The following is a 22992-nucleotide window of genomic DNA, read 5'->3' on the forward strand; positions in this document are numbered from 1 at the left end:
CATGGGATTTGTGACCATGAATGATTAGGAAATCCCATGCTTTCTCCAAATGAAGCTGGTTCTCTTCGCGTCCTTAGAGCCTGAGTCAGGATCGGCTGAAGGAGGACTTTCCTATAGACTTCCCCTTAACAGCCCTGAACACGAAGGGCCAGACTAGCCCGGAAAATTTCAGAGTTCCAAAGGACTTGGGGAGAAAAGTCCATTCTGGGTCACTGATCTAAAGGCTACAGATATCTAAAGCCAAACAATTCTGCCAAACAGAACTCTGCTTTTGATCCCTGAATTTGAATTTTGACTCAGAAAACTTGCCACTTTCATTGACTTTCAAAGAGGAAGTACTTTTGTTTTCTGCTTTCCAAAGTGGGTTTGGTTGGTTTTTCTTTAGTGACAAAGCCCATTGCAACATGTTCCCATTACTTGCAAGAAAGGAGAACATAGAAATGAGAGCAGAAGTTGGCTCCTCTTTACTCATCAGCCTTGTGATGAAGATACCACATAAAATGAGGGACCATGAGGAAGAGAATCCTCATAAAAGTGAGGTAACTGATAGATCTGATTGAAATGCTAAAACAGCCCAACAATGAAGGCTACTCCGTACATCTAGTGGGCACCTTATTTCATGTCTGAGGTAGGATTGCTAAGGCCACTGAACCCACAAAGCAAAGCAAATTCTTTAAAAGAAAATATGCCAACAAAATTTTCCCCCCTCTTGATAGATTGAGTGATCATGCTAAGACACACAGTCCTGGCTTGGCCAGGCAAGACCAAAAAAGACCTGAGGGCCTAGTCTTTCTCAGCCTAGAATCAGCCCACAAACATTAGTCTCTGTTTTGAGGTTTAGATTTTCTTAGGAGGAAACCTCCCGAAAAACCTATGCCTCTATCAACAGGTAAGTGGTTAAAGAAATTGGGGTGCATGCTTACAATGGACACCTGTGTAGCCACTAAAGATAATGAGGCCAATTTTTATATGCTGATATGAAACGATTCATTAAACTACTAAATTTTAAAAAGCAGGCAGAAAATGATATGTATAAAATACTCCAACTTGTATAAACACACACACACAATTTTTGACAGAATATACCAGAAAGTATTGATATTAGTTTCTGTAAAGAATAAAATATAAAATCTGGGATAGAAAAGAGACAAATTTCTTATATTTTATTGTATACCTTTTGTAATTGAAAAAATCTTACATGTTTATGTACATTTTCTTCACTCCTCTGCTCCCCCTAAAAGAGCTCACTTAGCAGAATTTCTCCTTTCCAAGTAGGGAGTTGCTCAAAATGTGTTCTAAAGAACACTAGTTCCATGAGATGCAAATACAAATTTTGAAAGAGAATATGCTGACTTTCCCAAATATGTTTGGAAAACACTGGGTTAAACCAAGTTAGGCAGTTTTTTTCAACTATAGGACTTGTCAGAGCTTTTAATGTTCACTATAAACTAAGAGGGGAATAGAATATATTGATGTCCCCAGACTCACTTGACCACAAATCCCTTCCTTAAATTTTAATTCCATTAGAGTTAACATACAGTTATAACTGTATGTTATAGCAATATAACATACAGTGTTATATTGATTTCAGGTGTACAATATAGTGATTCAAAATTCTCTACATTACTCAGTGCTCATCAAGATGAGTGTACTCTTAATCCCCTTCACCTATTTCAACCATCCCCCCACCCACCTCCCCACTGGTAACCACCAGTCTATTCTCTAGAGTTAAGACTCTGTTTCTTGGTTTGTCTCTGTTTTTCCTTTATTCGTGTGTCTTGTTTCTTAAATTCCACATATGAGTGAAATCATATGGTATTTATCTTTCTCTGACTTATTTTGCTTAGTATTATATTCTCTAGATCCATCCATGTTGTTGCAAATGGCAAGATTCCTTCCTTTTTATAGCTGAATAATATTCCATTGTACATATCTTCTTTATCCATTCATCTATCATTAAACACTAGGCTGCTCCTATAATGTGACCATTGTAAATTATGCTGCAATAAACATAGGGGTGCGTATATCCTCTCGAATTAGTGTTTTCATATTCTTTGAGTAAATACCTGGTAATATGATTACTGGATTATATGGTAGTTATATTTTTAATTTTTTGAGGAATATCCATACTGTTTTCCACAGTGGCTGCACTAGCTTGCATTCTCACCAACAGCACACAAGGGTTCCTACTTCTCCACATCCTCGCCAATACTTGTTATTTCTTGTGTTTTTAATTTTAGCCATTCTGAAAGGTGTAAGGTGATATCTCATTGTAGTTTTGATTTTTATTTCCCTGATGATGAGTGATGTTGAGCATGTTTTCATGTGTCTATTGGCCATCTGTATGTCTTCTTCGGAGAAAAATTGGAATGACACAGAGAAGATTAACACAGCTGCTGCACAAATCCCTTTTTTTGAGGAGCATCTCATGGAACTGATGATCTATGGAACATACTTTGGGAATTGCAGGGCCTAGAATGAATCTAAGAAACTAATCAGCCCCCAATTCCTCTGTCTCCAGGGTTCTTCCAAACTGAAAGTGACCCAAGGTGTACTTAACATTGTTAGACCACTCTAAATAAAGGGAGAGCTGTCTTGAGCAACCCCTATCCACATTCAGCATAATCAGACCATGGTTATCCTAATATGAACACTGACACCTTAATAATAAATAAATAATGCTTAATAAATAATAAATAAATGCTTAATTAGTTCCTTATTCTGGCACTGGGATCATGATCAAGTTCTTGTCCAAGCTAGCATTATTTGGATGAGTTGAGGGATGTGAATGCCTGATGTAGGTCAGAAAAGAAGAGCATTGTTCTTTTTAGCTTGTGAGAAATAATGGTGTTTAATCACCTTATATTTCTGAGGCCCAATTTTGTTCTTGGTACTTCTTTCTACTCAGAGAGCTCTGAGGTTGGCCATCTGCCCATTCACCTGGTTCTCAAACCTCGGATTCCTCTGTTTTTATGAGCCTGCCCTAATATCATCTCTTTGCAAGTACAGCTGGTTCTTGAGTGGTGATTGATCTTATCCTGATGTTCTCTCAGGCTGCGTGCCACCAAATACTTTATTTTTAACCAAAACGTCCCAGTTTCAGTCTTGGGTTTTTTTTGTGACTATTTTGTTATGACTGAGAAAATTTTATTTTCCAATTGAAAAACTAACTGACTGGAAAGCCATACATAAATATGCATTCTGCCCTAATAAAGGGAACAAGCAGACCCACCGAAACAGTAGCGGTTGTCAGAAGAGGAACACAGAACTAGGAATCCGAAAACCTGGCTCCAGGTTCAGATTCTGCCACTTATTATCTGTATGAATTCTGTCGAATTATCCAGTCTTCCACTTTTTAAGTCTTTGTTTTAATTCCAGTTAGTTAACATACAGTGCAACATGAGTTTCAGGTGCACAATACAGTGATTCAACACTTCTGCACAATACCGGGTCTTAATCACAAGCGCACTCCTTAATCCCCCTCACCTATGTCACCCATCCCCCCACCCGCCTCCCCTGTGGTAACCATCAGTTTGTTCTCTAGAGTTAAGAGTCTGTTTCTGGGTTGTCTCTTTCCAGTCTTCCACTTTTGAAATGCAGATTAAATGTTGGCAGGTAATGTACGTGACAGTGTGGTATACATGCTATGTTCACCTATCCAGTGGTCAGAATTATGTGTAGTCAAACCGGGGCCCCATCGTTGACCACCCGTGAGAGTGTGAGAAATTCTCTTAACCTCCCTAAAAACTTCATTCCCTCATTTGTGAAATGGAGGAAGTAAGAGGACCTGACGCACAGGGCTGTTGTGCAGACCAATGGGCTAATGTATGGAAAGTGCTTAGCTCATAAAAAGCACTCAATAAACATTAGTTGTTGTTGTGACTATTATCGTTATGTCTTTCAACGGCTATAGTCACATCAACTGAGTAGATATATGATAGGTAGGATGTGGGGCTTCTGGTAACATATACCTACAGCCTGGGCTGAAGGGCCAAGGTTTGCCGAGAATATGCTGGCAGATTGGCTTTTGTTCTCCTTCCTCCCCCGTTACAAAAAGCAAGATGTTTATAGGAGGAGGGGAACCTCTGGCAAAGCCCCAAAGTGACTCCCGCCTCAAGAAAGGGGACTGGGTTTTTGGTCTCCCTATCACTGCCACCTTAGATGAAGTCATGCCCGTGGTCAGTCCTTTATTTGAAGGTCTCCACAGAGTCTCCCTCCAGGAACTGAGAGGCTGGGCTACCTCTCATCCCAGAGATGTTATCACCATGCCATCTGTGGGGCCAACAAGTCCCTGGCACCAAAAGCTAAACGGCTTTCTCTTCCCAGGACTTCAGATGGGAGTCAGTAGCCCCAAAGTTTATTGAGATGAGGCAGGTCATGTATATGAGTGAAGTGGACAGTGTATGTCCTGTCTTAGGACGCATCTGCCACCCAGGCTCTCTCCACTGTGGCCAACTAGGAATTGGGTGGGTTTTTATCAGATTTTCAAGTTTTTCAAAAATGGTCAGAAATCAAAAGTTCTATGCAATTTTTCTCTTTTTAAATACTGGCAACAATGTCTAAAATAATAATGATTAAAAAAGCACCGTGTAGGCCAAACAAACATATCTCTGAGTCAATCCATCCCACTCATAAGCTGTCTTCAGCCATGGACCACCAGTTTGTGACTCTGCTCTAAGGTGTCCTTAACTGCATTCTACACAGACAAAATATGCTCACCAGAATAGGGAAAATGGAGAGACCATGAGGGTCTAAGCCTTCTGTTCAATATCATCTGTTTATAAGAGGCCTGGCTATGGGAAATCTAATTCCTGCATGCGAGATTGTTGTCCTTTTCTTTTCCTGTCCTAACACCTGGCAAAACTGATTGAGGCAATAGTGTGAAAACCATTCTTTTAAAAGATTTTATTTATTTATTTGAGAGAGAGAGAGCAGGAACAGGGAGAGGGGCAGAGGGAGAGACAGACTTCCCGCCGAGCAGGGAGCCCAACAGAGAGCTCAATCCCAGGACCCTGGGATCACCACCTGAGCCAAAGGCAAACGCTTAACAGACTGAGGCACCCAGTTGCCCCATGTGAAAACCATTTTTATTTCAGGCAGTATCAGAAGAGAAATCTTGATCTCATGTAATTTTAATCAAGTTTCTCATGAAGCCAATCTGTCATGTGCATATATTAATATACCTCAGATTTAATAGTATTATGTCAGATGATTCAAGAATTTGGGGAGACTTAAATGTCAAAATAACCATCATCTAGTTAGTAAGGCAAAATTACAAAATCACGTCTTCATGTACACTTTCCCTAGGCATAAATGCTTAAGGCATTTTTTTAATAACAAGCCTACAATATTAAATAACAGTACCACCCTTCATCCATACTTTTCCTACCAGTCTGTGAGCTCTCAGAGGACCTGGGTCTGATTTTTTTTGCATTGCTGCTACTATTGGGCATCATGCATGGCACTGAGAATTTTTGAATATACCTATATATGGAGGAATAAATGAAGAGTGGAAGGAATGGCTGGATGAATGCCAAATTCCAATTAGGGCTACTTGTAGAATTGAGGATCTTAGTTTCCTCCAATTTTGCTTTTTGAAAGACAGACTCATAAAGCACAAATCTGGACAAACTACTTATTTGGCTCCGGCACAGTTGAGGGCAGTTTAGTTTAAGTGAAAAAACACAATCTTTGGACCCAAATGTTAATTTTAGTTGCCAAAAGATCTTTTCACTAGCTGTATGTCCTCCAGCAAATTACTTATCCCAAGGTTTCTTTGGATGAAAACAGCAGAGTTTTCCTCCCCCTCAAGTTATTATGCGGACTAAAAGAGAGTATTTGTAATGTGTGTGTGTGTGTGTGTGTGTGTGTGTGTGTGTAAACAAATCAGTTTATTTAAACCCAAAACAAATCAGTTTATTTAAAATACAAATGTTGCCCCAGATATATTCTTTTAATGCTGACTTCTGTCTGGTGAGCATTTACATTGAATGACAAATTTTCTACTGAAGGATATTTTTCATTTAAAATACACTGCTTACCTATTTCTAAGAAGACCGGCAGCAACGTACAAGGTTAACAGCCATACATGACTCACATTCTTGGGTCCCATTGCTGCTGCCCACGTGACCCCCAGCAACCATGCTGCAGACTGGCACTACCAGATTAAAGCATACTAACTTCCTAGAAAAGTTTTCAGGAGAAGAGAAATAAATACTAGCCAAGTGAGCTTGGAAGCCACTGGGGCATTTTATTCTCAGTGGCCACTTGAGTTACTTCTTTGGCTCTGGTTAAAGGGACAAGCGGGAGTGGGGGAAATGCTTGGCTTCTCGGGTCTTGGTGTTGAGAACAGATACGAGTGCGAGGAAGTCCCCAAACACTGGCTAGTGCCGCCGGAAGTCTGTTTGACTCGTGAGTGTGGTTCATCTGTGCCGAAAAGGCCCGCCCCACGATTATCTCAGCCTAGTCGCTTCCAGGGCCAGGCAGGTTTGGTCAGCATTAGGGGCATGAGTGTGCCGGCTGCTGCTGACCACAGAGTTGGGAGACACTCTGAGAAAAGGAGCGAGCCAAAAAGAACAAGAGGAAAGGGTCTGATGGGCTTTCTGGTCTAGTATTCTCCTGGTGAGTGTTCAGTTATCTAGTGGAAGCCGTCTGTGCAGGGGGAGCTAGAAGGCAAGCAAATATTACTCAGTGAAATCGATCTTGCGTAAAGCGAAAAGCTGTGCTTCATCACCAGCCTGTGTCACTGACCTCTGAGAAAGGAGGCAAATGGGGCTGAAGAGGATGTTTCCCTAGGTCATTGGAAGCTTTGGTGAAAAAGCACAAGTGTTGGGTATTTTTCTGAACCAGAGTGACCACATGTGTTATCACCAGAAAATGCACTTGTCTTGGCGCAAAATCCCAGAACTACAGGAAGATTCCCAGATGAGCTTCGTCCTCAGTCCTTTCTCCGCAGCCCGATGCATCTGGTTTACAGTGTGGGTAGGGTAGATGGGTAGATGGGTAAGAGACAGCTGTTGGGTCTCCAAGTCCTTCAACACTTCCGGACAGCCCTTCACTTGTAGCGTGCAGATTGGGAAAACTGGTGTCCCAACCCCACATTCCGTGGGACCTCACTGGTCTCCCTGAATATTGCCATGAATTCTTGGGGGTGTTGGTTGTCTTGGATGACCTCTCACTCCATCCAGTGTGTAATGGTTAAAAGCACAGGCCTCCGAATAAGACAGACCTGGGATCAAATCCAGGTTCTGTCTCCTTTGTTTTTATTACATAACCCTGGAGAACTTGCTTGGCCTCTCTCAGCCTCCATTTGCTCATCCATAAAGTGGAGATAGTGATCCTGTCCTCTTCTCCCAGGGTGAGTGGACATTGGTAGGATGAAGTGATACAGGTAAAGCACTTCGCCTGGGACCGGGCACAGAGAGTGTCCCCGGTGTTTGTATTTCTTTACCCATACTGCCCTAAACAGATGAGTACAGACACTAAACATTTCATGCAGCCTTAGCTCCGAAGTCCATGACAGTACTGGCCAAGAAGCCCTTTCAACTGTTCTTTCAGTATCCATTAATTCTGAGAACACTGAACTACAGAAGGCATGTACTATACAAGACATGTTATCCTTTCCTTCTTTGGACAATGTCTGATGAGCACAGAGAATCGCAGACCCCTTGCAATAATCACAAGGTCCCCTGGTGATCCCTGGCCTCACATTGCATGCATTTGCAAACATTTTCTAAAGAATCCTTGGCCTTTATTAACTACTGCTTTCGCAAAGGGCTCAGTTTTTACATACTGACTAAACAGATACTTGTTCAGTGTCTATTATACACTGTGTACCGTGTTAAGAACATCTTAGTTTGCACTTTAAAGGAGGTAACAGATACCCAAGAGATTTGAGAATGGTCAAATGAAATAAAATCTATGGGCTTATGATTCTCTCCATCCCAGCATTTGTTTGTGATAATCACTTTACCTCTTTAGGTTTTATATTGTGTCCAGTAATCAGCTTGTCATAGCGGTCATGGCTCAACTGGGAACTTCCCAGCAGCCCAGCTGAGATTTCTTAAAAATTACACCTCCCATTTCTCACATCCTACCCCCTGTTTCTATTGAAAAGAAATTTACACAGGGTTTTTTCCCCCCTGCTTATGTTTAGATATTTTAAGATTTTATTTTTTATTTATTTGACAGAGAGAGACACAGCGAGAGAGGGAGCACAAGCAGGGGGAGTGGGAGAGGGAGAAGCAGGCCCCCCGCTGAGCAGGGAGCCCAATGCGGGGCTTGATCCCAGGACCCTGGGATCACGACCCGAGCCGAAGGCAGACGCTTAACGACTGAGCCACCCAGGCGCCCCTATGTTTAGATATTTTAATATATTCCATCAGATATTGTTTGAGGATGGAATATAAAGAAGCATGAGCTGCTGCGGTGGACATTACAGTCTTGGTAGGGTGATCCGAGGCAAGGTGTTATGTAACGAAATGCTGTTGTAAAGACATAGCAGAAGAAGCAGAAGAGGTCTCTGAGGGCTTAAGTTGTCAAAGGAGAGCCCCACAGAAAAGGTAGGATTTTAGGTCAGTGTCAAGAATACATTGAGTTTGGTTGCAGAAAGGGACAGACAGAGAAGGGACATTCTGCTAGAAGGTAGAGCATGAGCTGGTGTGCAGGGTGGGAATGAGTGTCATGAGCTCAAAGGACTCAAAGTGACTGGGATGCCAGGGTGGCTGATGCAGATTTATGCTGGAGAATACTGGGCATAAAGTGGATGGGGTCACGAGACAAGACCCTGGAGAGCCCTGAGTACCAGGGGGAGGGGCTTGTGCTGCCATTTCCCGAGTAATGGCTGGGGGAGCAGTGTGATGAGTCGTGCTCCCTCTGGCATGGTCACTGAGTGGGGAGACCCTGGGGGTGGGGATGCTGGTTGGGGGCTGCAGAAAAAGCCTCCAAATATTTGGGAATGGCTGGCTATGGGTGGTAAAGGGAGAGAAGAGGAAGGAATACCAAATGATTCCAGAATGTTTGCCCTGGGTGATTGAGAATGACTAGTCACCAGTCCGTCTTTCGTAGGAATTCTGCCTTTCAAATGTCCTTCTTGCTTTTCCACGGAAATTCTTTCTCCCATTCCTGCCATGCATGGCACCTGAGAAGAGCAACAGTATTTGCCCTCTCCTCTTTTCTAGTGTGGCTTTCCCACCAAAAGCGTTAAAACCTCACCAACTATGAAAGGACCCAGCTTTGGAGAGGAATCATGAGTAGGCAAAACAACCTGAAGCTCTTGTCAGCTTCCCACTTCCCCTCTTCTGCAAATTTTGATCCTATGACTAGGAATGAAACAGCAACTATTTCTAGTATCTGTCACAGATGTGGTTTTCTCCCTGTTTTTATTGCCAGTCAGTGAGTCAGCGGTTAAGTTCATGAGTCCCTTTGTCTTAACATATTCACCCTAAATTGGGGGTTTCCTTTTGAGTTTATACTAAAAGCAACAATATCCTGCACTTGCCATTGCCCTTTGTTGTTTAAATAGTGCTTTCATTATTGTTTCCCATTTGAACCTTTACTAAACTATCCTACGAAACAAGCTTGGCTGGTATCATTATTATCCTTTAATAGGTGATCAAGCTGATACTGAGAAGTGTCATTTACACAGACACCGGCTGTCATACCTGGAAATAGCACCTAGAATCTCGTTATTTAGTTCCCTCCAATATACTAGATGCTGTTACAGAGACAAAGACGTTTCATACAGGATCTTGAGTACCTTATAAAATTGGTAAAACTGGGCATAGATACGTACACAGTTAAAGTACATCCTGTGCCTGAGTACCCCACTAGATGGCAATAGAAGCAATGAGCAGAAGGTACAGGATGACTTACCCCGTCGTAATGCGATGCATGAATATGGGAGGATTGTGTCCATTTCTGGGTTCTGTGTTTTAAGAGGGATGCTGACAACCCAAAGCTTGACCGGGTGAAACTCACCAGGAATCAAAGATGAAGGAACAGGCATCCAGGAAAGAGAACTCAGAGAGGACCTCACACTCCCACCATTTATTGGAAGGCTTGGCATGTGGAAGAGGCTTATGCTTTATGGCCCCGAGAATGGGCCTAACAGACAGAAATTACAGGAGAGAGGATTCCAACTTCATGTAAGGAAAGACTCCCTAGCCACTGGAACAATAAAAAATATAAAGAACAAGCTGCCCGATGTGGTAATGAGCTCCCTATGTCTCACGGTAATCCAACACAGACCAGATGAACACCTATTTAGGATGTTGTAGGGAAAATGCCTATATCTATCAGACCAAGTATGTTTGCCGTTGAGTTCAGGACCAGTGTAGTGTTGAGGCTGAGGAGAGAGCATTGTGCTGGGTTTGAGACCACAGGCTCTGGAGACTCCATGGTGCTCACCCTTGGAACCCATTCACAGGGCTGTGAAGAAGCCAGGCCACATGGAGAGGCCATTTGTAGGTGCTTTGGCCAACACCCCAGCCAAGGCATCAGCTGACAGCCAATATCAACCACTAAACACATGAACGTGTTAGCCTTCAGATCATTCTAATCCTCCAACTTTGAACCATCACACTTGATACCAAATGGAGCAGAGATGAGATGCTCTGCCCAGCCTTGCCCAAATTCCAGATTCGCAAGCAAAATAAATGTTATCATTTTAAGCCACTAAGTTTGGGGGGTAGTTACATAGTGCTGGGTAACTGGGACACAATGTTTATGCGATATTCTAAATTGCCACCGATCTTCAAGGCAACTTACAGGTGCTGAGTCAAGTAGAAGGTGGTTTTATTTGCAGAAAGGGGGTTGGTGGGTTGGGCTGATGAGAGAAGAGAAAGTTTGGTGAAGCTATTGGTCGAATATGAATGAGAGATGAATGAGGAGCTTTGGGGGCACAGTGAAGGGCACAATGAGAACTAGATCCATGATTGGTAATAACCTCCCTCCCCTACATGGTTCTGTGAGTTTTCTAACTCCCCTGGAGAAGGAAGCTAAATTGAGCAGATGCCAGATCCTGACGAGAAGGTGGAAGAGAACTTGGAGGTGTGTAGATGGCCGGCATAGAAGGAGGGGGTGGTGGACTTGGGAAACACAACACCTAAGGAAACAGAATGAAACAAAGTAGGCCAGCATATTGTTTGCTGTTGGTCTGGAAAGGAATCTTAGAGATTGTTTTCTAGATAAGGAGACCAAGATCCGGCACTTGGAAAACAACTAAGCACTAATTGTATAGTACGGACGGTACAGTTGAATTTCCGAGAACACAGGTTAGGTGTGGCGAAAGTATGAATGGATGATGGGCCATTCAGCTTTCAACAGCTTTCCAGATAGTGGGACGAGAAAATTGAGACAAGCTGGATATGATAATAGGCTCTTTCTGTATCTAAGAAGGGGAAAGGTTGGGCAGTTTGTTTAAAGGTTAGGGCAGGGAATCATGTTGGAAATTCTCTCAGTAATACCATGAAGGACAGTTCTCTCATTTTGGAAGGGGAAGAATTACACCGGGCACAAAGAAGGAAACCAGAGTGGGCGACAATTACGCAGCGATCTGGCCGTGGTACTTCAGGATATCCAAGCTCTGCTTCCCTGGTGCTTGGATGCAGGTGGGAAGAGGCAGGCAAGGGATGATACCAGAAGGTGGTATCATCATCACCTCATTGCCTTTCTGGCTATAATAAATATATTTTAAAATTAAAAAGCAATGATGTAAATCTGGGCTGAAATCTTCCGAGTGGCGATTTCAAATGAAGGTCACTGGAGTCCCCACACTGTTCATTTCTCCTCCTTCCTTTCCTGTAGAGCACCGCATCAGTCATCCTCCTGAGGAAAGAATAAAAAAACAATTTCAGCATCTAGGGTGGAAGAAGAGAGTGTTAATCATTGTGAAATTTGACAGGGCGGAGGCCTCCCTGAACCCGCCGGGGCCATTTAAAGCTTTTCTGCTCCCTCTAGACTAGCACAGGCGCACGCGCATCAGACCTCAAAAGAGGGAAGACGCTTATATAGAAAGCAGTAATACGTCAGGACTGGCCCATGTCTGGATGTGTCTCCTCTTACCCCCAGTTGTCTAGATCAGGTCATGTCAGCTGTCAGTAACATTTCATTCCTCTTTTCAGAACATGCAGTCAAAATGCCAGTTAGCGTAGAAGTTGTGCATGGTTCGGTTAATTGGCTTGAAATTAAAAAGAAAGACACCAATGTGGTGGTGGTTTTAATTCAGATAGTTACTAAAATAGATAGGGATTCTAGAAAAAAAATTAGGTCATGTCTAAGTGGAATTGATAGGCCATGAAATGGACCCAGGTGATATTTTTGAATAAGGAAAAGGGAACATGTTACTACTACCCCTTTAGTTAAGATTCCCTGTAGGGTCTGGGGCCCAGCCTGTGCATGTGTGTTGTGTAGCCCAAGGGCTCCCCTCAAGATGTCAAGCCCACCTACTTAACCCTACTGTCTAGCAAGTGGAACTAAGATGAGGCAATACGTCTTAGAACTGGGGATTACAGAAGCTGTTGAAAGATCAAGATAATTTCTCTGCCTTCAGGGAGGAATAATCTAAAATCATTCTATATGTATTAAATTATTGTTCATAAATTATATTTCTATGAAAGACCTCACAGAGGCACCCAGGGGGAAGCTATTTAGAATTAATTCATCGCTGTCAGGAAATTGTTCACATGTAACCTCTCATACTTCAGGCTCAGATTTCCCTTTTCATCCTTTTGTGGAGAGACACACAGTGGCTGGTTATTATCTTCCTGATAAGAAGCATCCACCTTCTTAATCTCTTTTTCCTTATGTATATTTGCTTCTGAAACCTTTCCTCATATGCCCTTAAACAATATTCATTGCCTGATGTTGAGCCCTTCCTGAAATCGGTTGCTCTTTCATTATGAAACCCAAGCTGGCTGTGTATTCTGGAAAAAGTTTGGCCAATTCAACACACAAAGAGCTATGATTTAATGATCCTATGTTCCAGAACTCACTCCTCCAGGACCACACTCACTCTTTAAACCACAGCATGAGGATGGCTGATTGCCTTGTTACTTTCCTACCAGACTTGCACGTGACTCTTCTGTCTTTCCCAATAACACTCAGTCCCTCACCAAATGTTTCCTTCATGGCCAGGATTAAATGGTTTTGACTGGTTGTTCAATGAGTGTATAGGACCCATTTTCTAAACATTAGGAACTACGTGGTGCTACAGCCAAAATGTTTGCGTCGCCCCCCTGCCCCAAAATTCATTTGCTAAAAACCTAATGCCCACAGTGATGGCATTAGAGGTGGGCCTTTGCGAGGTGACTAGGTCATGAAGGTGGAGCCCTCATGAATGGGATTAGCAGCCTTTTAAAAGACTTTCAAGAGAGCTCGCTTGCCCCTTCTGCTCTGTGAGGCTGCAACAGAGAAGTCTGCAACCCGGAAGAGCACCCTCACCCAACCACGCCGGCATCCTGATCTTGGACCTCCAGCCTCCAGAACTATGAGAAATAAATATCCATTGTGTATAAACCACCCAGTCTGTGGTATTTTATAGTGGTACAAACAGACTAAAACACATGGTTAAAAAGAAAAAAAAGATAAGCAATGAAAAGTTTTCTTCCAGCCCTGGCCATCTAGCTGCCCCTCCCCCCCACCACAGAGTCCAACCCCATCTCCTACTCTTTTAGGTTCATAAAGACGGCTCATGCATATAAAAAGAAATACATATAACGTGTTTTGAATACAATTGGCAGTGTGCCTTAACACTGCTCTGCATCTTTTCTTAAAAATTAAGAATACCTATGGGGGCTCTTTCCCTCTGGGACACACAGACCTCCCTCATTCTATGATATAGCAGCAGAGCACTCTGCTGAAGGGATGTACCATAAGATATTCATCCCAACCATTTCTGAATACTGATCCCATTCTCCACAGTACCCTCTACAGCTGAAGACTGTGGAAGACTCACGATCGCACTTCTTCACTGTACACCTGTTTGCGCAGTGCTTCCTGTGAGCACGGCTCCGTGCTTGGTGCCAGAGGGAGTACAAGCAGCAGTGAGTTTGGCAGTCTCTGCTCCCTCGGAAAGGACAGCCTCCACAGGGACAAAAGACACGGGGATGAGGAGGGCTTGATTGCCAAGTCTCTCCCCCTCCCAGTTTGCCTCTCTTTGCTTGCACATCAGGCCCTCTTTCCCATGGCCTTGTATGTGGTACCCGTGGCCCTTCCACTTGTCGGATGTGCATCTGATTGTGAGCCCCAAACGGCTTGCTCTGGCAACTTCTAGAGCAGAGCTTGCCAGCTCCCCTCCAGGGGCCAGGAAGGAGAGCCACAGGAGTGCAGTGAAGTGACTGAGCCCACACAGGCTCTGTTTAAAGGGAGTGGCCGACCCCTACTCTGCCCCAGGATATTATTTCCTTGAGGCTGCTAGATCTTCTGATTGATTAAAAAGAACCAGCGGGTAAAAAGTACATGGGATCTTTCTGTGTTATTTCTTACAACCTCAAGGGAATCTACCACTGCCTCAAAATAAAAAGTTTGATTTAAACTAAGAGCCAGAACCCTGGATCAGTGTGTAAAACTACCCGATTGACAAGTGGGGAAAGAATAACACTGCCGGCACCCAGCAAAACTCATCTGTAAGCCATTTTGCTATCTGTGCTTGGCTGGATCCTTATAATTTGATTTGCATGAAGTCGGAGGCAGCCCAATCCGTGCATTTGCTTTAAACATATTTCTTATTCCTGCGACTTTCCATTGTCTTCGACAGTGGCCTTCTCCACTTAGTTACTGAGCTTCCTCTCATTCCAGGTCCTTGGATGTGGCTCTGTCGCCCAAGCTGTCCTCAGTCGAGGTCTCTTTGGAGGAATTATCACTATCAATGTTGGATTTGCCATGGCAGTTGCAATGGCCATTTATGTGACTGGGGGTGTCTCTGGTAAGTAATAGAAATAATAGTGGCCATTCATTCAGCCATTCCAATGTGCTAGAACAGTGTTGGGGGCTTCACATACCCCAGTTTATTTGGATCCCAACAACCCTGCAAGAATATGTATTTAATTCTGTTTTTATAGATGTTAAAATCAAAATGGCCAACAAACAGTAAATGACTTGTACAAAAGCAACATTTAGCAAGAGACAAGAGATGAGGGTTAGGATTCATAACTGGCTGATTCTTTTTTTTTTTTTAAGATTTTATTTATTTATTTGAGAGAGAGAGTGAGTGAGCATGAGTGGGGTGAGGGGCAGAGGGAAAGGGGGAAGCAGACTCCTTGCTGAGCAGGGAGCCCAATGAGGGGCTTGATCCCAGGACCCTGAGATCATGAGCTGAGCCAAAAGCAGACACTTAACCCACTGAGCCACCCAGGCACCCCTGACCTGGCTGATTCTTAAATCGAACCACTGCATCCTGTTCTTCATCCATCAGTATGATCTTTCGCCTATTTCTACCCCATGCTTGGAAGTCATTCCCAGAGACCCTGTGCAGAGCCCAGTGAAGATCACTCCAACAGAGACAAGTCCCTGGACCTTTACCCACAATAATCAGAAAAGTCTAGGCCACTTGCAAAATGGCTGGTGCTTTCGTGGAAGTGCAGGTCTCGTCGAGCAGTGCTCTTGGTCGAATTCTGCCCCGAGTGGGGGGCTGATTAGAACCCATTCACAAAGTTCTGAGAAGCAAAATGAAATGATGTTACTTAATGCAGTCTGGGAACTCAGGAGAGGTCTGTGGAAATGATGCAGTTCTCAAAGGTGCTCAGAATCTTTCAGCAGCCCGGTCAGAACACTAAGGCAAGCCTGCTGGGCCTGAGGGAAGAAAGGGAAGCCCACGCGGGGCCCTGTGCGGCCTGCCGTGCATACTCTGTCCCCTTTCTCTACAGTAGCGCTCTGCCGCAGGGGTTCCTGTCTCCATGCCACCAAGAAACCTGGAGCTCCGAGTAATTAAGAAAATGGCGAGTCCCCCCAGCTGGTAAAGAAGCAGAGCAAAGACGTGACCTAGGTCTACGTGACAGCAAAACTCCTGTCCCCACCATTACACAGTGTTTGCAATGGTCTATTATGGGAAGGGCGTAACATTACAAGCAGGGTCTTTGGGCAGAACAGTCCTGGCAGAGGAACCTGCAGTCAAGCCGGCTGGCTTGGTGACAGATGCTGCCACTGGAACACTGAAGAATGGTTGCCCAGACCCCCTGGGAGCCCCGTTGGGCTGGGCACCTGGAACAGTCATCTGCTGGCTGCCACTTTTCTGTAGCGCATAGACTCAGATCCTGCGGCGGTCCAGGTTAGAGATGGCTGTGTGTGTGGTCTGTTTGGTATGAGCAGTGTTTATGTTCACACTCTTGTCAAGTCTTTGCTGTGATCCCAGCACTGTAGTGCCTACCTAAACACCAGAGTAGGCAGGGGACCATCCTAACTATAGTGCAGGCCTTGACAGCAAACAGATCATAGGCGTGGCCTAAAGCAAGCTTGCAAGATGCCCCACAGCGGCCCCCTCTGGCTCCCACTACGTTCACACAAGGCTGGTGGCCACAAACTGGGGAATATAAATGTGGGCGTATTTTTTAGGTAGAGACACAGTTTTGGAATATTTCACCTGCATAACACCCTGAATTGAACATCATCACATATTTATTCAGAAGAAATGGGTCCCAGACCCTACCAGTGTAGGTAATAGCTTTCATCACCAATGTGGTCCATGTCTGTTTACATTTATTGATATACTCGGGGATTTGGGCAGTCAACATAGAAAAAAAGGGCAAAGACCAGCAGGAAGAGGAAGAGAAGGTGAGAGATGGCGTGAAGTCTTCCCATCTGGGCCCTGGACTGGGTTTAAGCCCCTGTGCTCAGAAGGGTGAGAGCTAGAGCCTGTGGGACTATTTCTACTGGAGGTTCTTTCCAGATGAGGGTTAAGAGCCGACCTGTTCACGAGAGTCTGTGAGACCCCAAAATATAAGTAGAGCAGTTTCTGAGCCTGGCTGATACAAGGCAGCATTGGGCTGGAAAGGAAGCTTATCTTCCCATCTCTGGAACCTAGCGCTGTTCAGCTCCTTGAGGACTGGTGGCTTTGGGAATGCACAGAGACCACACACCAGGCCACCGTTAACACCCAGGCAGACATCAGTATTGGTTTCAGCAGCCACAATAATGGGACAGGAAGACTGTGGGGGGGGGGGGGGAGGTGACTTTCTCCTTTGGCCACAGCTAACATACTGGTTTGCGAGCACATAGGAGGCCCTCTTTGAGGATTCCAAAAATAACCATTGTACAATGGGCATAAGATCCCATTTTGTGGTCACAGACTGGTGAAGTCAACTGACATCTGGTTTTGCAATATACAACATTACCTTCCTGGAAGGAAGTTATCACACTGTTCTTCCTTGTGAACATGCCCGTGGTCTGCCCCTCAAATCTTGCCGATCAGAACTCACGACTCCCCCATTAATGATGCAACATCCAACATTAAGTGTTTACGCTGCCTCCTTGTATGGTGGCTGTTTGTGATGTAACATTGTTTAAGCCATATAAATTCTCGAAAAAGCAAGAGGGCTTTGCATCATGATAAATAAAATATTAAGGTTGTCTCTATCGCAGAATGGTCTGTGAGTATGGGGAAGGAGGAGACTTGCCCAGAACAGCACCTTGAAAGTGTTCATTCTGCTCACGTAAGACTTTCATCTCGGGCCAGGCAGGCTCCAGCTCCACCCTGGGCTCTTCTTATGAATCATCTGATCTTCACAACAACCTGGACAGAGCCAAGACTTGAGGGCGGCGCTCCCCGAGTCCAGCACTTGTGTTCTTTCCACTACACTGCTCTGCTTTGTCCGGCAATAAGCCAGGCTGAGCACTCATCCCTGCAAGGAGAAATCTTCCTGTTGCTTTGTAAGGCACCCTCCCAGACACACCTCTCTGATTCCCAAACAACTGTCCCTCTCAGCAGGCCTTCGTAGTCCGAGCTACCCTTGAATAAAGGCCTCTGACGACTTACTGACTCATCTTTCAGATTTGAACACCTCCTGCGTGGCTTGCATTGTTTAAAGTCCGAGACGAAGAATGAGCACCCTGCCTCAAGGTGCTTATGAGGGGCTACAAACTAGAAACCTACCTGTAGGAGGTTTTATTTTGGAAGAGGAGCTTGCCAAACACATAACTCTCAAATTGATGGACTCGTCTGAGGGGAGGTGTTTTTGATTGAGGCTGATTTCTTATGGGCCCTTGTCCTTTCACAATGGATCTCTCTGCGCAGGCTGGGTGGCAGCTCCTCTCCAAATAGCCTCTGGGAATAGAGAAACAGGGCTGGCTTCGGGAACTTTCCATTGCCTGTGTACTCCTCTCTCCTAACCCCTGTTCCCAGCTTGCCTAGTAAGTGGTGCTCCTGCTGGTCTCTAGAATTGTGGCTTTCTTAGATTTAAAAGTAAAACAAACCAGTTGAGGTGTTTGTAAGGCTTCAGGAAATCACCCATACTTTGATATATTGGCATTTTCTTGCTCATATTAGCCGCTAAGTGGCAGGGGCAGGTGAAGAAAGGACCCTTGTGGCTTAGCCAGCAGTGAGAACCACTCCCTGCCAGCCCACTTTGGTTTAGAGACTCAAAAAGAGCATTGCTTTCTTCACAGGGGGAGGCTTTCCAGAAGCAGGCTGACCTATAGGTTCTGCAGAGAATCAAATGGTGAAGTTTCTTCTTCTCTCCTCTTCCTTCTCCTCCTTCATCATCATCATTATCATCTCTTGTTCACAACTATGTCCCCACCCCAAAGGTCCACATTTCAATGTGGTCACATTGACAGTGACTCTAATTCACCCTCCACACAAAGTGTACCCTTCAAATGAACATCTTTCATTTTTAGGAACTAAGCCCATATGCACTCAAAGATGATATTTGAAATGTTTGTGGTTTTTTTTTTTTTTTCTGCCCACTAAGGCAGGGAAGGCTTATAAACATGGTGAAGGAGGTCTGGAAGTGGTATAACATAGAACATAGACTCTAGAATTCATATCAACCTGCATTTGAATAGCCCATTTCCACTACTTAACTGATCATGTGGCCTTAAAAAAGTTGCTTAACTTCTGTGCCTCAGTTTCCTCACCAGTTAATTGGAGTAATACCCATCTCACTAGGTTCTTATAAGGGTGAAATGCATGTAATACCCCAATAATAATGTATAGCAAGTGTTCAGTAAATGTTGTTGCTGTTACTAGCAAAGCCGGCTGGGGTATTGGTGACCTACCACTGAGCAAACCCACTATCTGATCTGGTGACTAGATGAGAAACCAGGAGACTGATTTCTCTAGCAGGAGTTTAGGTTGGGGTGTTGGAAGTGTTGCTACGTTCTGTGTGTGAGAGAAATACATTGTTTATGCAGAGGAACTGAGCAGAATCCACTCAGACACTGTGATCACCTCAAAGTAAATTGAGCCCCTTACCTGAGTGAGAGGGACAGCTCACCAGCCAAGGTTTATTTTCCCGTAGACATCTCTTTTCCATCTTAAGATTGTTTTATATCCTCTGAACATGGGCTGAGGAATTGCTAGATGCAGATTTAAACCTTAAACAATATATTGTATAAATATATTGACTTAAAAATATATTGAAGTTAACAGTTTATATCCATCTCTTTGAGGTTATTGTTTTATAGATAGATAAAAGCCTCGTAGATAGATGATAGCTAGGTAGATGGTAGATCGAAGGTAGAGATACAGAATGAGCTTCTTGAGTACCAGCTTCTTCCCATATCTGACTCCCTTTTCAGAAAGCTAAACTTCCTAGACAGTGTCTAATGATGCATGTGGGTTATTGGTCTGCCTTTCCTCCCCATTCAAACACAAACACACACACACATACACGCACACTCACATACACCTAAGTCTCTGTCTCTTCACACAGTTCTCTACCTGGAAGACTGAGTTCTGCCTGAGGTCTCTAGATAAGGTTTTCTGTGTAATAATTCTCCCTGGCCTGTTGCTAACATCCCTAATCATCTTATCTTTCTTGTAGGTGGCCACATCAACCCAGCTGTGTCTTTTGCAATGTGTCTCTTTGGACGAATGAAATGGTTCAAATTTCCTTTTTATGTGGGAGCCCAGTTCTTGGGAGCCTTTGCAGGAGCTGCAACCCTCTTTGGCATTTACCATGGTGAGTAGGTCCCCGAGCCCAGAGGTTAGGGAGAGCTGGCCATAATTAGGAAGTCAGAATTACTTGCTAGGAAGAGCTGAGATAAGGCAAGAACAGGGAAGTGTTCCACAATTGGCAGACAGTTCTAAGAATTCGAAGTTCTGAATAATGGGGCCAACATTATCATTAGGACAAATTCATGAAGGCTTTTTAAGAAAATGGTCACAATTTAAATGGAGGGCAGAACTAGAAGTCTATCTTTAGGTCCAATCAGTACTACAGTGTGACCCTGCACAAAATAAGCAATGGGCCAGTGGCTTCTCCACAAGCTTTCTCTGACTTGGCTGGGAGAGAGAGTGTTGACTGGTAGCAAAGGTGATGATGATTAAGTATTCAGAGAAGGAATCTGGAACAAAGTCTTTGAAGGAAGGGGCGCAGTTGAGAATAGGCTAGGTGGAGAATCTCTTCCCCATTCTGTCCAACAACCAGGAACTCTGTTCTGCAACAGTCCTGGGAGAGAAACAGTACTGGCGATCAAAGACCCAGACTTTAATTCTGTCCTGTGTTAGTAAGTAGCTGGGGGACTTATGTGTAAGTCATTTGACTCTGTCGGTCTCAGTTTCCTCCTCTGGAAAATGAGAGACTTGGCTTCTAAGACCCCTCAAACTAAAAATCTTTGCGATTGCATGAAATTAATGGTTGAAGTAGTTCCTTCTGTCTAATCCAAGGTAAGTCTCAGTACATTAGGACTCTCAAACTGAAGCCCCCCTAGGAGCTAGAATGTAAGAACCGTGCCTTCAAGAAATACTTTGTGGACGGAGACTTCTTCCCACAGAGTGTCTTTCTGAGAAATAGAGCTTAAGAGGACTGATGGAGAATCTGAGACCAGATCAGAAACTCAGGAGAGCCAGCTGCTGTGGCAGGAGAGACCAGGGGTTGGCGTTGGCTGTGTTGGGGACTGCGGTCTCCCTTGAACTAAGGGCATCTTCGCTGTACCACAACACCCTCAATTTCTGGACTGGTATCAGGGGTTACTGAGAACCCCCTGGGAATCATGAATTCTACCTACAGTAGATTGAAGCTCCACCTTGCCATTTGGTTGACCTCAAAAATTCCAAGAATTCTCCCCCCAAAAATTAGTTGGACTCACTGGATAAGGATGGCTCAAGTGGAGTGAACCATGGAGGGCAGCCAGGGCTTTCTATCTTTGACCTGACATCCTAGAATTTCTCTGGGCATCTCTAAAACTGCCATGCTATGAAGTGAGGAGAGGCAAATGGTGTGGATCTGCTAAGCTGAAGCTGAGTGTTGGGTTGTGGTTGTTTAGCACAAGACCGGGCATAGGCTTCCCTCAGCTTTGCCCAGAGAACACTAATGTGAGAGTTCTTTCTTCCATAGATGGACTTATGGCCTTTGCTGGTGGAAAATTGCTCATCGTGGGAGAAAATGCAACAGCACACATTTTTGCAACGTACCCAGCTCCATATCTGTCTCTGACGAATGCGTTTGCAGATCAAGTAAGTATCATTTAACAAAGATCAAACTTTGGTGAAAAGATATGATCTAATAAGGGGAATGCACAGGAGCATTATAGTCCATCAAGAAGGAAAGGCTGTGTTTCCAAAGTCAGAGGTCACTAGGCATAACCCAAGCATTTTTGACAAGTTTTTCCCTTTACCAAAGTTGATACCACTAAAAAAGTTTTCTGCTTCCTCTTTAATAGATACACTTGAGGGCGCCTAAGTGGCTCAGTTGATTGAGTGCCCAACTCTTGATTTCAACTCAGGTCATGATCTCAGGGTCATGGGATTGAGCCCCACATCAGGCTCCTCACTGGGCGGGGAGTCTGCTTGAGATTCTTTCTCTCCCTTGGCCCTTCCCCCTGCTCTCTCTCTCTCTAAAAATAAACAACATAAATCTTTAAAAAATATGCATACACTTGTTTCACATTGGTTGAGGTCCAGAAAAGAGTGGACAACTGGACATTTTAACCCCTAAAGGGGCAAATAGGGTTTGCTTTCTGATCACTGTCTCTTCTGTGCTCTGAACATGGAGGCCACAAGAAAAGACATTTCTATCTCAATTCAAGGACTGTGAAGTGTGGCAGTTGAGCCTAGAGTATCACTGGTCCTCTGTGTCTCCTCAGGTGCATAGGTTTATCTAACTTCTCAAGGTAGCTAGAAGTGTCTCTGCCCTATGGACATCTAAACAAGCTGCACCCAGCCATCTGTGATGTAGCCAATAGCACAGTTCTTCTGGTCAATTTGTGGCAGGATGAACATCGTCAACCTGACAGCCTCTTCCTCCCATACTACAGCCCAAAAAGGCTGCTGGTCAGCCTGGAAGGAAGGAAGGAGGGAGGAAGGACATCTCCAGCAACTCTCAGTTGTTCTCTTGTGATCACGATGGGGCAGGGTAGAGGGGGCATGTGTATAAAAGGGATCTTCCAGATTGCCAACCCTGCCCACCTCCGTTTAATGGATAGATGAAAAAGCCATGCCCTCATGCCCTCAGTCTTTTTCCTTTCCACTTTGATCAACAAACCAAACAGGCAACCAACAAGTCTTTCTTGAGCCCTCTCTGTATGCTCAGCCCTGTGTCTGGAGCTTGAGGGACTGACAAGTAACCGTGAGTCATAAAGATCTGAGATTTGGAGTCTGAGTGTCTGAATTAAAATAACAGTTCTGTGCCAACTCCCTGAGCAACTTTAGCTAAATTACTGAACTCTGGGGGTCTCGTAAAGTGGGGATAATATGAGCACTTAGCAGATTACTTTATAAGGACGAAGTGAATAATATGAGGAAAATGCATTGTAAACAGTCTCTGCCCAGGAATTTTGAATCTAGCGAAAAACAAAATGAGCACCTGAGGACAAAGGGAACAATGCAAAAGTGAAGAC

General features: G+C 44.2%; 1 protein-coding gene and 1 long non-coding RNA gene across 3 annotated transcripts in view; one reads left to right on the plus strand and one right to left on the minus strand.

Moving 5' to 3' along the window:
• The window catches only part of AQP9 (aquaporin 9), a 98279-nt gene that overhangs the window by 67659 nt on the left and 7628 nt on the right, over positions 1-22992 (plus strand). For both annotated transcript variants that reach the window (XM_032417394.1, XM_032417393.1), the window contains exons 2-4: positions 14797-14923; positions 19977-20114; positions 21492-21610. In XM_032417394.1, the coding sequence (XP_032273285.1) occupies positions 14881-14923; positions 19977-20114; positions 21492-21610 (300 nt within the window). In that variant the 5' untranslated portion in view covers positions 14797-14880. The remainder of the gene's footprint in view (positions 1-14796; positions 14924-19976; positions 20115-21491; positions 21611-22992) is intronic.
• The window catches only part of LOC116640380, a 109063-nt gene continuing 97800 nt past the window's right edge, over positions 11730-22992 (minus strand). The window contains exon 3 of the long non-coding RNA XR_004301022.1: positions 11730-11826. This is a non-coding gene — a long non-coding RNA (uncharacterized LOC116640380). The remainder of the gene's footprint in view (positions 11827-22992) is intronic.

The sequence above is a fragment of the Phoca vitulina genome, unplaced genomic scaffold (assembly GCF_004348235.1).
Source record: "Phoca vitulina isolate PV1807 unplaced genomic scaffold, GSC_HSeal_1.0 scaffold20, whole genome shotgun sequence".
Taxonomy (NCBI): Eukaryota; Metazoa; Chordata; class Mammalia; order Carnivora; family Phocidae; genus Phoca; species Phoca vitulina.